Source organism: Orbicella faveolata, unplaced genomic scaffold (genome assembly GCF_042242905.1).
Source record: "Orbicella faveolata isolate gen_17 unplaced genomic scaffold, um_ofav_v1 contig_3, whole genome shotgun sequence".
NCBI lineage: Eukaryota > Metazoa > Cnidaria > Anthozoa > Scleractinia > Merulinidae > Orbicella > Orbicella faveolata.
Window position 1 is genome coordinate 8829588 of NW_028301558.1, and position 16224 is coordinate 8845811.

Here is a 16224-nt window from a genome sequence, read left to right on the forward strand (position 1 = left end):
AAGCATGTTTTTAAACAAAAGGTCAAGCAGTCAGAGAGTGTCAATTGACACACTTCAGTCAGTGATCGCATCCGGAATGTAATTTCCAGCCAGAACTGATTAGTAAAACCACAATGTAAGCTATTTTAACACCAAAAAAAATTTTCCAGCTAGCTAGCTCTCGATAAGCTAAATTCTCAGCAAGATTCTGTTTAAATGTTAAAATTCCCAGCCAGCTCAACTTTAGTCTGCAGAGCGGATATTTTGCGGAGCGGATCCGACCCCTTACCAAACCTAACACTATTTTAAATGTATTTAAATACTATTTTTAAAAACTGTTTTAAACCTATTTTATGAAATAGATTAAAAACAGGGCGAAAAGTGTATTTTTAACGTAGTTTTCGACTGCTTTTAATGGTGTTTAAACCTGTTTAAAACACTATTGAAACAAAGTTTGAAATGTATTTTGGAAAGCTTTTAAAAATATAGTTAAAATTCCAAAACTCGAAATCCTTTGCTAAGTTTAAAAATATAATTAAAATAGTCTGTAACTACTTTAAAAATCTCTCGAGGAACACAGCATTCGGAATAAAAACAGGGCACAAATCGTTTTAAAAACAGCTTTTAATCTGCAAGACTATTTTTAAACTAGTTTAAATGACAATTTTAAAAGTATTTTGTACAAAATAGGTTTAAAATAGGTGCAAAATTATATTTTTAACATATTTTTCGACTGATTTTAAAGGTGTTAAAACCTGTTTAAAACACTATTGAAATCCACTGTCTCAAAACATATTTCAATAGTACTTTAAACAGTTTAAAAATTAAAGAGGATCATACATGAAAAAAAATATGTCAAATACAGTATAAATATATGAAAATAGCTTTAAAATAGTCTAGAAATGGCATACAGTAATATAGTATAAAACAGCATAAAAATAGCACAAAATAGTATAAAAACAGTATGAAAATACTGTAAAAATAGTATAAAAATAGTATTAAAATAGTTCAAAAATAGTGTCAAAACAGCATAACAATAGTGTCAAAAAATCTTAAACTTACATGTAACTTTGCTCTAGCTGTGAACAACACATGACATGCTAGAAGTAAGTGTAGGGCAAACTCAAGCTTGATGGGGGTGCTTGGCTCTACTTCTTTCTTTACTTGTATAATCAATGTATGTAGCTCTACACTTACTGTATCTGTATATGAAAAGCTGTAATAACACTTGAACCTGCGATAATATTTTTTTTGTCTACTGTACATGTATAAAAGGCTAAAAGTTACTACAGTTTTAAAAACCAAAACATTTTTGAGTGTACGGCCATCATCAGTGGTACATAGTTTCTTTGTTAAGAAGAATTGCAAACAATGTAAAGGAGTCAAAGGAACATGCATGTATCAATACCAATTGAGAACTTGAGGCTAAGGGTCCATTACTTAGTATAAAACATCTTCTATATCACTCATTTTAAGACTAAATACAGGTTATTTACTTGTACTGGTATGCTATGTGTGCAGGGCTGTCATTAAGGGTTGTAAGCCGTAACACCTGTTATGGCTGAGTATGCTTGATTTTCCCTTGATGCTACAGGCGAAATTCCCTATTGTTTAGAGAAATCACCCACAAAGTAACAAATTTGCTATGGGTGTGGAGAATAAGGCTACAGGTGACTAAAAAATTAATGACAACCCTGGTCTGTACATGGGAACTATATACATTGTAAACGTACATGCAGTACATGCATCAATCACTTCTAATCAAGGGAACCCTTAGGCCAATTTAGAGGGTACAACTCATTATGTGTGACTTTTGTAAATTTAGTAGGTGATGATCATGTTGTGCAAAGGTTTTGTTCATCTTACATCACTGAGCAATGTCTGAGGCTGCAACTAAATCCTGCATCATTTATGTGGTCCATGTTACAGTTCCAAGCAAGTTGTGGGTTTGATTTTGAGTCATGGACTTGTTTTATGTACATGTACAAGTGCATGTAGCAATTAAAGCTGTACCATCTTATTGGGCCTACAGATATTCAGACTATGAGTAGTCCCGGTCTCTTTCACTTAGTCTATTGTGTGTGATGCAAATGAAAACAGCGAGAAAAATATGTTGATTTTCTTTTGTGTCACGCATGATACATAGACTAAGGGCCTCTTCGTATGAGCGAGGTAACTGGCCAAGTGCTGTGTTGCAAAAGTGAAGCTATTTTGCCTAAAAAGTTTCGTCCTGGTTACCAGGGCTGGAGCGTTCATATGGGAAAATTTTCATCCTGGTCACTGAGATCTTGGACGCAAAAACTGAGATCTCAGTAACCGGGCCAGCCTGGCTTCTCATACATATATGAACACATCAAAATTTTTACGAAGGAAAGAGTGGCCAGGTGAGATCTCAGAAAATGAGCCAGGCTGGTTGACCGGGCTCATATGAAGAGGCCCTAAGCCAAAGAGGGAATACTCGTAGTCTTAGCAAGCAGGGCAGGGAAAAACCACATCCCATTGCCTGGGGCAAGTAAATTTTGCTCTTGGGCAAGTGAAAATGGAAGTTTGGAGGTCTGGTCAGGTGGGCAAGTAAAATTAGCCTCAGCATATATAATCTTGTGAATGATAATTTCCAATCAAAGCCTATTTCAAAACTTAAGACTGCAAGATGCGCAAAACAGTGAGTTGAAAGCATGGATTAATTTAAAATCCAAGCATACTTTGTATCTGACACAACAATTGTCACTGTTGGTAGTTTCTTTCACCTAGTTTCATAGTGCCAGTAAACTCATTTTGTTATAGTCTATCACTGAATATAGACAGCAACTAGTAAATGATGTAGTTGATAAGGCATGAACCCTACATGCCCATTGGGCATTAGTAATATTTTAGTGGAGCCAACTGAAAACTAAAATATACTGGCCCACTGGGCAGCTAGATTTCATTTTTTTTTTCTGGCCCTGGCAAGATGAAGCTTAAAAAACCAAAACCACTTGCAGTAAGTTATAGGGAACCCAAGCTGTCACAAGTCAAGGTCATGTGCAATTTGAGGTAAAGTTTTACAAAGACCACAGTATTCAATCATGAAAGAATTAATTAATGCATACCATGTTCCCCTTGAAATAAACTTTGTAGCCGCAGTGTATGTAATATATGATCGATAATATTATTATTTACAAGTTAACAAAAATTATCCCATCAAGTTGTAAGGTTCATTCATTTCCAACAAGAAACAACTGTACTTTCACTGATGTGGCATGACTGTAGTAGCTACATATAGCTTCCTTTCTAACCCTAAATTTAGTTATTTCCTCCTTTAAAAATTTACCAACGATTGCAGAATTGCAGCAATAACTTTGTAACCAGAAGGGAGTTGAAAGACCCCTATCAAACTCACAGAGACTTTGGCCCTAACAGGGCAGCACCACTCTCCATCTCCTGTTTCTCAAAGCTGAAAATAAAAACAAAATTATTTACTGCATTGTTTAGTTATTGCAGGGTTTAATATTTTAGCCTCCATGTATGTTTTGTTATCATGTTAAGTCTATAAAGTTGCCTTTCCACTTGAAGAAAAACAAACTGTTTGATTCAACTTCCACAGCTCGCACTTTAATTTCCCTATGAAGAGATCGATCAGTTTATGCCATGTCAAGATAGTAAAATGATCACAATGGATGAGTAATTTACGGCTGCGCAAAAATGGCATACACAGTTGCAAACATATAACTGCCATATAACCGATCATACATGTATATAGAACAGTACCTAATTATGTAGACTGGACGAAGAACAATTCAAAATTCAGATCTATGTTTCACAGGCAATCATCTAATTCGATAAAACAGCTGATGTGGTTACAGATATGTTACATGTATTTACATGTGCATGCATCTTTTCGAATGAAAGACACACCAAGACAGAAGATGGTCGGCTTACCTCCATTTCCTTGAGACATTACCAAGTTGAAGTCTATCAGAAAGATAAATCATGGTCGCTGCACCCACGAGTCATATGATTCGGTTCGGTCCCTTAACTTTTCGTCCAGTAAAAGATAAAAAAACAAACAAATGAACTGTTGCACTGGTTTTAAACGACTGGAACGAAACCTCCGTTTTACACAGCAATTTTGAAATGGAAACAAGTCACGTGGTCATTGACATGATGTTTCATGCAATCACAGCTGACCAAAATGCTCGCATCAGAGTATTGCACCGGCGGGTCAGCGGAAAATCGACCGAAAAATCCGTTTGCGCCAAAAGTTACGACCGCCAAAACGAAGCAAGAGGATCGCATCGATCGCCACATTGGATATAGTTCTTAGCCCAGGATTTTTAACGGTACGGTATCTGTTTATTTTATCTGCTTAAACTTCATTTTTTTGTTTACAACCCTCGTAACTTTTTCAAGCGTATTTTCAGGTATTTTACATTGAGACATACGCGGGTAATGCTTGGCGATTTCTTGGTTGGATGCGCCAAATGTTTATTCATAAAAGAACCTTTCTCTTAGATGCATGGCTTTGCTCCAGACGTAACTAATCACGTACCAAATGGAACGTTCGATTAAACGAACTTTATCGAAATCAATCGAACTGAATCGAACGATTGGGTCCGAACACTCGAAGAACAAAATTGGGACATTCGAATGAATGGAATCGCACTTTGTTGTCGTGCAAGAATGTGTTGTACACATGTTCATGTATTGAGTAATTGCATGCTATAACACATGAAATCCAAGCCTGCCATGGACAGTCGAATCCTTGCATTTTGGTTGCGACTTTAGGTGTCACTCAACCTGTATTCGTCCTATTGTTTCTATCGTTAATTTTACTTTAATTATTTTCATTCTTCTCTATTATGGGTGTAGATTTCTTGGCAAAAATGATATTCACACAAAGGGGCTCTGGAAAATGGTTGAAGGGCCTAGTGATAGGGACTTCTCCCCATGCACATGTTAGTTTTGACCTTCAGTGGGGGATAGACAAGCATTCAGTGTAGTTCAAATTCAACAAATTTTTGATTAGATGAATGCACTTTATTTATGTGGCAGGTTGATATATTTCCAAAAAATATGGCTAAGCACAACCAAGGTTCAGGAAGAAGAAATTACCTGGCAAGAAGAAGAAAAAATAATGAAAGACAAGAGGACAAAGTAATAAGAGAAGGATGAAAACACAGAAAACTACATGTAGCTGAAGTATTTCATTCTTTGCAAGAAACTGAAGCAGATGAAACAATTAAGTTGGGAAAGATTTGCGGAACCAGTGTGATTTACCACCAAGGCATTTTTATGTGGTCCAGTGAGGGTTCTTTATTCGCTTTTGCTTGTAACATTTTCAAGAAACAGAGTAAATTTAACCAGTTACAGAATAGCCCACTAGGACATGAATGAATGGGTAAGTGGATAATGCAGTTGATTCATGTACATAATTAATAATGAAATGTTCCAAGTCTTGGTTTGGTAGTTGTTGTTCGCGAGATCTTGAAGCTTGTGCTCTAGTTTGCAAGATGGCATCCAAGCAAATGTGCAAAGGCCTCTAGGTGTTCTGAAATGTTATTGTTGACAACTGAAAAATAAAACTTTTTATCATTCGGTGCATTTTGTCTTCCTTTTCATTGGCTGAGAACCCACCAAGTGACGTGTAAATAACTGCCTGCAAATAATGATCTGCTCATGCATAGTGCTGTGTAAATGTGTTTGCTGCAAATAATATTGAATTTTCCTCTCATGCGTAATTGAAACCAAGCTCTCAGGTGAAATAATTTAAATGGCAGATCGCTTCGCTGAGCTGTCAGAGAGTGATTTAAATGTGAAACCAAACTGGGTGGTCACAGATCAATTATTTGCCTCAGCCTTCAGCTTCGGGAAATAATTGATCTGCTTGCCACAGACAAATCATGATATTTTGCTCAACCTCATCCAATAATAATTATTATTCACAGTTATTGTGGAACCGGCGCTTTTTGCCAGCTTGCTGTGATGTTGGTAGTGAATGCCTCTTGTTAACAGATCAGAGCACAGACTCTCATAATATTAGCCTGGTCACAGCATCTGTCATTGAAACCAACCACTAAATTCAACATAAGTCTGCCCATAACAGACTGGAACAACAACTTTTATCATTAACAACTGTTTAGACAAAAAAAAATGGATTTCCTACATTGTTAACAATAATGACTAAACTGTTGTACACAAATAGTAGTTCAAACCACTTTTGACTTCAAAATTAAATGACTGTCAAATCTGGAAAACTTTAACTGCTCATATGGGAAACAGGAAAAAAAGAATTGTTTGAGAGAACAAAAAAAAAAAGGAATTTGGTTGTGAGATCTTGATTTTGGTGTACTTTGTGAGTGACAGCACTTTTGCAAGATCTTGAAGTATGTATACCATGATGAGGGACCACAATAAATAACTGGCTGATTACTACAAGCAATTTTCTTTTTCATATTCAGTGGTTGTCATTTCTTGTGATTTGTTTTGAGATCTTTCACATGCACACTGTGAGTGGGACACTTTCTGCCAAAATTACATGTATGTAAATTATGTAATCTTGAAGCACGTACATGATGACTGACCACAATCAATAATTTGCTAATTACTGCAAGCTAGTTACATGTACCTTGAAATTTTCTTTTTAATATTGAGTAGATGTGATTTTTTTGTGATTTGATTGTGAGATCTTAATTCTGGTCTACTTTGTGAGTGATGGCATGTTTTGCCATTAGGAGTAGCCCCAATCAGTAATAAGTAATGTCAACCAATTACTTGGATCAATTTTCCTTGAGTTATTAGTTGCTGCTTTCAGAGATTTGATTACTCCTGGTAAATTTTTAAAGTGATGACACTTTTGATAGAACTTATATATTGTGCATGTACATGCGGCTTAGCACATGCTCTCAACCTGAACCTCACTTGTGAACAAACATGGCATCTGTGACCATGTCCTTTTAGAGAAGACTGGGATTTACTTTAACGCCTGTCGAAAAACTCCTCTGGGAAGTCCTGGAGTTGTTCAGTCTTTGCCTGCCATTTTGGTTATAAACAGTGCTTGATACTTCGAAAAAAAAGAAAGACAGGAATACATGTACATACAGGGCGGCAAGAGAGTGCTATTTTGCGAAAAGGTTTGTTTGTCCACAGATTCATGTTTTTGGCTTGGCTAAATTTTTGATTGATTTTGATATTGAGAGAGTCTTAAAAGCTTACACACTAAAGCAGTTTTCAAAAAGGGGATGCAAATTATGTTGATTGAATTATAAATTTCCATTGGGCTAGATTTATAAATAGTGCAAAAATAGTGTATTTAAAATCTGTTTTTAAGATAGACATTATTGTCATTATTTAAAACTACTATTTAAATAGTATACTCGCCTGATTAAAACTTAAAATATGTTTAAAACAGACTGTTTTGGCTGTATTTTAAAGCTTATAATATGAATTGCTATCTCAAATAGGTTTTAAACTTCCTATTTAAAACATATTTTATGTTCTTGGCATGTCAACTACATTTTAAATATCCTATTTAAAGACTATTTTAACACTGAAAATTTGTAAAATACTTTTTAAACCTACGGCCATTGCCAACATAACTTTCAAAACAGGGTTTAACTAGAATTTTTAAACTGTTTGAACGAAATTTTTGTGGCCGTAGTATTAAAATAGATTTTAAATCCCCTAGTTAAACCCTGTTTTGAGCTCAAACTACGTTAAAAACAGAGTGAAAATCATTCCAATATCATGAAGTAGGTTTTAACTTTACTTGAAATACATTACAAACAAGACGCAAAAGTTTGAATTTTGTACAAAATAGCACAAAAATACCCTATAGTGACTTCAAAATACTGTTTAAATCGTCAAAATACGTTCAAAACAGTTTAAAATCAGTTTAAAAATACAGCTGTTTTGGTAAGGGAGCTGTTAGTTAACAAGTGCTTGGTCGGAGAAGTTCCTCTATACTTTAAAGACTATTTCCTGTTACGCTGCCAGAGCGACAACCAACATGTTTTTAACAGATGCACTAGATCGTCAATCACTGACATTATACTTCCCAAATTTCATTTCATTTCGCTAAAAAGTCTTTTTATTATCATGGTGCATGCACATTTAATAGCCTTCCAACGAACATAAAGATTTTGCCACCTAAGGAACGTTTCAAGGTTATCTCCGATTTTTTTTCTTAGGTTATTTTTTAGAACATTTTCAATTCGATATCCAGTTTTTATGAGAACGCTATTACCTTTTTAAGCTTTTTAATTTTTTAAACATTTCAGCGTATCTTTTAAAGTAGTTAGTTTTTTTTATAGATATATATTATTTATACATGCTCTTTTTATTTTACGTTATACAGGGCCCCCGTTGATACCAGTCCTGCGACTGAAGGGGTCACCCTGTTTAAATATTGATTATTATTATTATTATTAATGTACGTAATTAAATATTCTATGAAACTTGTGAGTCTACAGAAACTGGCGGCGTCACGCAACGTATCAACAAATCGTGACCTCTTCACTAGCATGGACTTTGACACTATGCATGTCTCACCGGTAAAACCTCGGTTGCTGCTGAAAAATGTTGATTTTAGCAATAGACAAAGGTTGAAAGTCAGCTAGTGAAATCGTTCATTTAAGGTATTTATATTAAAGTGAGGGCGTCGAACGCACTTTCATAATCTCTGATTACTATTAGTTTACAGAAATATTTTCACGGACGAGTACTATCCATCCGGGTTTTGTCCTCGGACGGGTACTGTGGGCTGATAGTGTCTCTCCGCGGATGAACACTATCGCGTCACGTGATCAATTTAAACCAAAAAGAATCGGAGAAAATTTAGTGGTGAACTATAATAGCTGATAGTATGTACGAGTACCTCAGCCAATCAGATTGCAGCATTTGCATTGGTATACTAGTAAAATTCTACTAACGGCCAATAGTTTACCATAGCTTAGCCAATCAGATTGAAGTATTTACATTATTTACGACGTATTCTAGTAGAAGTCTACCAAAACTCGATAGAAACACAAAAATGTTGCTCATGAAGATAACGTAAGGTTCTTGTGATTTAAAAACAGTCGAATTAAACATTCTCCAGTAGCTCGATGCTGCACAAGAGTGTTTGGAACAAAATTACACTTATCATAAAGAGTCTCAACAAATGGCATAACAAACCCTGTATGGCCCACTGCTTTTACACCGCATTTATCTGCAAGCATTCCAACATACACATCGTCCATTCTATACGGCTTAATCACATCAAATAAAGGAACCAGACTCTCGACAACATCATATGACATAACAAAGCCAGCACCACTACAGAAATCTGGATAGTGTGTACCATTGTACTCTTCATAACTGACACGCCATTTTCCACTTCGTTGTACAAACGGATTGTGATGAAGTTTACCCATATAAAGGCCTTTCTTGGGTGTTGTTTTTAACTGTAAGACATCTATTAAACGTTTAGGGTTGACGAACACGTCGTCGTCTGCTTTGAGAAGGTAAGAAAACCCACAATATCTGGCTGCCCATTCGAAGGCCATCTGTATCTTCAAACTCTGGTTCCAGTAATGTTCATAATAATCCGCACGAATCATGTCGCCATAGACGCTATCTTCTTTTTTGAGTAAATCTGAATGTGTTTGATCCCTTGTCTGACCAAGGAGAAAGTATGTCTTCCAGTGAGGAACATTGTTGTTATCGGCACCCCATGTTTGACGAATCAAATATCTTCTCTCAAAATTTGCTGGTGAAGACGAGACCAGGATAAGGAGAGGGTAGTGCCGTGTACACACAGTCTTGGTTATCAAAGTTGTTTTGTGCTGGAGCGTTGTTTTCCACAATTTAAACTCAGGATGAATTGCAGGCTGCGCGGTGGAGGGTTTGGGCTTTAAACGGCCTGAAGCCCATTCTAGAGTAGGCAGCACATTCGATAGAGAGGGAGCGCCACTGCCTGAAGATGGCTTGTCGTCAAAACGCCTGAAAGTCGTGCCCAGGTTAAGAGCTTTAATAAGTCGTGAGCGTGTTTCATGATGATAGAAGGACGTCATGTGAAAGCCACTTAAATACGTTATTAAAGCAACTGCCGTTACCGTAACAAGAGAGAGCTGGATTATCTTGAACTTTATCGAGCCATGTTGTCTCCTTCTGAGTAAACACAACCAATTCCAAGGAAACAACAGACAGTGTTGTCGTCGATGAAGCATGTTCCCAGTGGGTGAATTGAAATGACTTCACTCCAAGTGCGAGCCCCTTCTACAAAGGAACAAAATTGTGCTGGTTTGATTAAAGATTTAAAACATCGTAAAAATTTTTATTTATTTTTTTTTATATTGATATTGTATTTGATTGAGGAGGATAAAGAAAAAAATGTAAAAGAAATATACATATGGGTTATTGACCAAGTGTGAGGTCAAGATGGCTGGATATTGGCCAAGTTCTTTTTTTGCCAGTTTATGGACCTCGACTCCGTCTCGGTCCATAAACTCGCAAAAAAAAACGAGGCCAATATCCAGCCATCTTGACCGAACAAGCTTGGTCAATAAAGGATTTATTATATGGCTTTCGGGGACATTTTTCTCGCGGGACACGGCGGGTAGTCCCGAGCGGGCAAGATAGCCCCATCTTGCCCGCTCGGGTAGCCAATCACAGCGCAGGATTTGATTCATCTTGCCCGCTCGCGGAGCTTGCCATATAATAACCTCCATTAACGCCTTCGGCGCCAAAGACTCTAGCCACTAGGGAGGTTTGGGGCACGCCCGATAGAATTAGGGGCAGGGAAATGTCAAAAAGTATTGGGGCTGGGGGCGCGGAGCATTTGAAAGTGTGGTGGATAGAAAACACATGACCCAGCCTTTCCATTTGGTACCAAACTGATTGACCCACCCGGCCCCTCATCGAAGGTTGAAAATTTCATGACCCACCCCTAATAAAACATGACACTTTTGTTGCATAATCCAACAAAATTACATTTTGTATATGAACTAGCTTGTGGTGTTATTGACGTTTTAGGTTTATTTCTTAACAATAGTACAACCGTATCTAAATATAATATTGTTTCCCTTTACTCTAGAAACTTTAAGTCATGGCCGCAACGTATAAACTCTTGTTTTTAGGTCCTCGTAGCTTGATTAAAGATATACCCCAAACAGCAGTGATAAACATTTATTTCAATGCATTTTAATACATAACTTGATGTTTCGTACGCTAGTCAACATACATTTTCAAAAGTGGCTGTTACGAATTTTCGAAAGCTATTTATATCATAAACATTAGAGGTCTGGAACGTAGATTGAAAATTTGATATGCAGCAGTATGTTAACCTCTCTGGACGTCATGAAAAGTAACAGATAGTACGTAAAGCAACAACTGCTCACTATTATGACTCTGACATTTAGTGAAGGCTTAAGCTCTTGAATGAATAATCTCCTTAATGCTGCAATAGAAGTCAGTTTTGATAAAATGCTAAAACGCTAAGATGTCAAAATGATCCCATTTAATGTCGTGACCACTGGTTTTTACATGATTAGCAACGGCTGATGAATGGCCTTAACTGTAAGGGCCTTGAATTGTTGATTTTTTCTGTCATGGAGTCTTCGTTTTGTTTTTTCAACGTAAAATTCGTTACAGTCCCAACAAACGGCCTTATGTCGACTAGCACATGAAACGTCAAGTACTGTTTTTTTTTATAAAAAAAACTGCGTTGGAAGACAATGCTTATCACAGGTGTTTGTGTTGTATTTCTTTTTTTCCAGTGTTGTTCCTGTGGAACAGCGATCCATTTAGAAAAAAGCTGTAGTGAGTCCTGGGACTCGCACAGCCAGCAAATTCAAGAGTGTGAGTCCCAGACCCATGAACACGAGTCCCGTACCCTTGCCGATAAATAGCATGTAGACATAAGTTCGCTAAAAATTCAACAAAATTCATTGTGGTTGCCTTTACCACATGGCACAATACAGCAATGAAGTACAACACGAAAAAAATCTCGTGCATGTATTATAAGTTAAGTTTCATATAAAGACACAAAAGAGGTCTAAGAGTTATTTGTTAATACGTACAAAATTTTAATGCATGTGTGGCCAACTGTTTTAGTAGTTCAAGACTGATTATTTGTTACAAAATAGGATGACCCACCCTCCATGAGTAGCTGAAAACTGAATGACCCACTCCTTACCGAAGGCTTAAAAACTGATGACCCACCCCTCCATAATACTTTTTGACCTTTTCCTTAGTAGCTTATATTGTTTACATGTCAATGTTCGGGATAACTGTTAGTAAGTTAAATAGAAGAGTCTACAGACTGTCAAGCCAACCGAAATGTTTTTTCTCGATTTTCGGAGCCGGTTGGCACATGCGTGTATGGTCGCTACGGGCCTGATTTTAACACGAACAGTGATCCGTACGCGACATTTGTGAGGGGTATAATTTAAACCCTTAAGGACTTGGAATTCACGAGAGCAATCGCTTGGAAAGGAAAAGAACAGCGTGCAAAACAGAGCATAACCTTTTAAACCCTTGACGGTGACAATGGTTTTCACAAACTGTTTTAAAATAACAGTTACCAAACATAAATTATATCTTGCATGACAGCCTTGGGGATAATTGTCAGTAGGTTAAATAGGAGAGTCTACGGACTGTAAAGCCAGCTGCTTTGTTTATTAAAGGCGCTTTTCCATAGTAAAACGAAATATATGTTATTTGCCGGCGGAGAGGTCCGTATGGTGAAAAACTGTGACTGAGGTCTTGAAAATGGTCACTGAGGACGTAGCATTTCTATAGACTGTCAATCTAGCCCATTTGTTTATTAAAGACACTTTCAACCAGTAAATAAACCGGTTGGTACGTGCGTATATGGTCGCTACTGTCCTGATTTTAACGCGAGCAGTTCAATCCGTGGTCGTTACTGTTGGTGAGAAATAATCTTTACCCTTAAAGAATTCGCGACACCAATAGTTCGGACAGGAAAAGAACTGCGTGCAAAATAGAGCGTAACCTTTTCTTTCACCTTTTCTTTGTAGACACTTGGCTGCAGGTTGGTTTTCTGTGAGTCAAAATATATTACACTGCACAAAATGGTCCGTACAAGGACCCTTCCTTAGGTCGTAGACATTCAGCGTATCTATCCGTATAAGACAAATATAAGGATGAGGCAGAATGTATAAGGTCCGCATAATGATAAGTATATTTCAGGGTTGGCCAAGGAAAATACCAGGATCTTCCACACTTGTGGCAGGATTCCTTATATGTCAGCATACATGCCAGTATACGTGATGTATATTGAGTAAAAAAGGACTACTGGAAGGTCTGTGGACGGTGTGTATACGGAATCTTACAGTTGTGGTAGGGTCCCTTCTAGTTCAGGCCGCATGTCAGTATAGTGTGTGTATACTGGGAGAATGAAGGGGTATACTGAATGTGGTGTCGAAGGAATATGTGCTGATTTCGTATATTTCGTGGATAATGACCCTGGTTTTTAGCTAGAATGAAATTTGTTTGCGGGACTCTCAGTGGCAGTGGCAACATTTTTATCGTTTTCTTCTCTGCTATTTTTTGCTTTCATCATTTACAAATTAAAATCTGCTTGATTTCTATCTTAAACTCAACCCAGTGGAAGTTGTCTCGTGCTTCTCTAACACGTACTTTCCAAATGGAGTACGTAAATAAAATTTACGTAAAATGTCCTCTGACGGCATCCGTCTAATAGAAACACAAGGTTAACATGCGGGTTAAGAGTTCCCTTTTCCTTCGCCTCCGTAGCCACGAGTACTTGAAGTTTCTTGACTTGAAATGACTCTCTTCACAAGTTGTCCTGAGAACAGCATTTTGCAGACTGCAATTTAAGTCCTTTGGGATAAAATGTACTTTCAGTTAAGCACGTTTAGAGCACATTTCTGTGTAATCTCTTATACTAAAAACGGTTTGAGGATGTGTATAATTTCAGCAAGGTTTAATGATTTCGAGAGCATGCTGTTGGAAGTAGATAAAAACATCAAGATTATCAAGAGCTTATCTTGCTTACATGAAACTAAGGCTACAGCTTACCTGGACATGGTTAACGTTTTCAGAAGTCATGATTTCTTCTATTGTATAGACCAAAGAGGAAGACTATCCATCTCCCTGTGACTGAGAAACGTTCTTTGTGGCACGATGCCGTGTTCAGTTCCAAGGTGAGTTCCAAAGGAAAGCGAAGACGACTCGATCGATTGCCGCACATAGTGTTCGCTAAATGGAGTTTCCTTCGTCTTATTTTTCTTCAAATTCCACTTCTCACCGTTTGCTGAATTACCGAATTAAGATCCCTTGCCTCAAAAATTAAGGTAAGTTCTAACCGACAACGAAATAAAAAAGTAAACCGTCTTCAACGAATCTGCACGCCTTTCAAATGTGGCGGTAAACCGGCAAAATCAAAGAAATTGGGTCACGTACGTCATGCATGGGTACACATTTGGTCTTCCCTTGGCAAAGCCGCTGACACTCATTGTGCTGTGAACCCAAACCCAACCAGAATCAGAAACTGATCAAGCATATCATATTTAGGTCTCCGGTCTCATTAGTAATCATGGGCTGCACGTAATCGCTCTGGCACTTCATCCTGTCGATTCCTGGGCCTGTTTTTTTTTTTTTTACGAACGCGTTTTACGTCGATACATAGAGATGAGATCAAAAGAAGCATTATTCAGATTATTGATCGATACCTTCAGGTGATCTTAAATACCGTTGAGAAATTAAAGAAGCGTAAATGAAAGATGCGTGATTAAGTCTGTAAAGAGGCGTTGTGTTAGCGTCATACCCGGTTACAAACTATAATAATACCTTATAAAGCAATCCATAAAGAATACTGATATCTTTACGCAACGTGTAAAGGAGTGTACAGATGAGTTAATGATACCTTAACGCGATTCATAAAGAGGCGTAAAGAAGCCTTATTGATATCTTTACGCGCAAAGGATCGTACAGATGCGTTATGGATATCTTTACACAATACGTAAAGAAGCGTATAAATGTGTTATCGCTATCTTTCGTTAATGATACCTGTGCGAAATCCGCAAGGAAGGGTAAAAATGCGTTAATACTGATACCACCGGCGTTTATAACTGTTTATCTAACTTAAAGCTTACTTTACAAGCCCTTTACACGCCGATAAGTTCGCTAAGTAAGTTCTTCTGTACGAAGCACTCATTATCACGGGGTATGATTTTTCACAACAGCACTATTTTCAGCAGCGGAGGCTTTCGTTTCCTTCATTTATGATACAAAATAACAAACGATTTGAATTTACTTTGTCAACTCATATAAGGTTCCCTTACACTAGGTATAAGGTAATCTCCACAAGACAGTATACATTAGTATAAGGATACAGACGTATACTGATAATTACACGGACCTTACACGTATACTTCAGTATACATCAGTATACCTTTCAGTACACATTATATATACGGGTCCATTATACCTCCTTATACATGCCATTTCGTGCAGTGCATGCACAAGGTAGTCTTAATGCTTGAATTTCGCGAATCAAACAGGCTTCTGGGCTGAATTATTCTCTGCCACTCGCTTGGTGCTACTCCAGAGAAATTAAGACAGTAATCAGTTACAGGGGTGGCGAATGGTCCTTCAAAATCTCTGGGTCTCGCAAAATTTTAGTCGAATTTCACGGGTCTCGCTGTCTTGTTTTTTAGCGGTTTTGTGCGTCTCGCATTCTCGCAGTCTCGAGTTTTCGATATTATTCGATATTATTATTGATATTAGAAATGACGTGTTCTCGTCACTTGATATTGAATTTCAATGAAGCAACAGTTTCAACCAGGTCGAAGAAGCACGCTAGAAGGCTGTACAAGCTCATTCTAGCTCTCAACTAAATCTGGGGCTGGAATTTTAAGAGCCTGAACGTCTCGCGCCCGCACTTAAAACACTTTGAAGTCTCGGTTTCTCAACCTAAAAAAACCAAAATGTCTCGGGCTCTCAGAGAAAAACGCTTGTCTCGCCGTCTCGCAAAGTCTCTTACCGTAAGTGTTAGCATTGTAAATTCGTGTGGTTAAAAAAGCGACTTACCGTGCTTGGAGTTTCCTTTAGTAATATTTCTTCGAAAACAATCTAAGCTTCGGTAGTCTCCTCCGCAGCCGTTTTTTGGGATGTGACGCAACACTCCCCCAAAGAAACGGCTGCTCACATCCGAACCACATTCTTTTCCTTTTGTGTTTGTGGTTTGTTTGCGCTCTGTTGAACAGAGCAATCACATAATAGCAAAGTGTGAATGACGTAAGC

At 37.5% G+C, this 16224-nt stretch overlaps 1 protein-coding gene across 1 annotated transcript; it reads right to left on the minus strand.

Annotated features, from left to right (window-relative positions):
- Positions 1-585: 585 nt before the first annotated feature.
- LOC149106268 (beta-1,3-galactosyltransferase 5-like) lies at positions 586-16196 on the minus strand. The gene is made up of 3 exons (XM_089297982.1): positions 16012-16196; positions 3898-10212; positions 586-3412 (listed from the first exon to the last, which is right to left on the minus strand). The coding sequence occupies exon 2, from the start codon at positions 10161-10163 to the stop codon at positions 8994-8996; it is 1170 nt and encodes a 389-aa protein (XP_089154108.1). The 5' UTR covers positions 10164-10212; positions 16012-16196; the 3' UTR covers positions 586-3412; positions 3898-8993.
- Between the last annotated feature and the right edge of the window lie 28 nt (positions 16197-16224).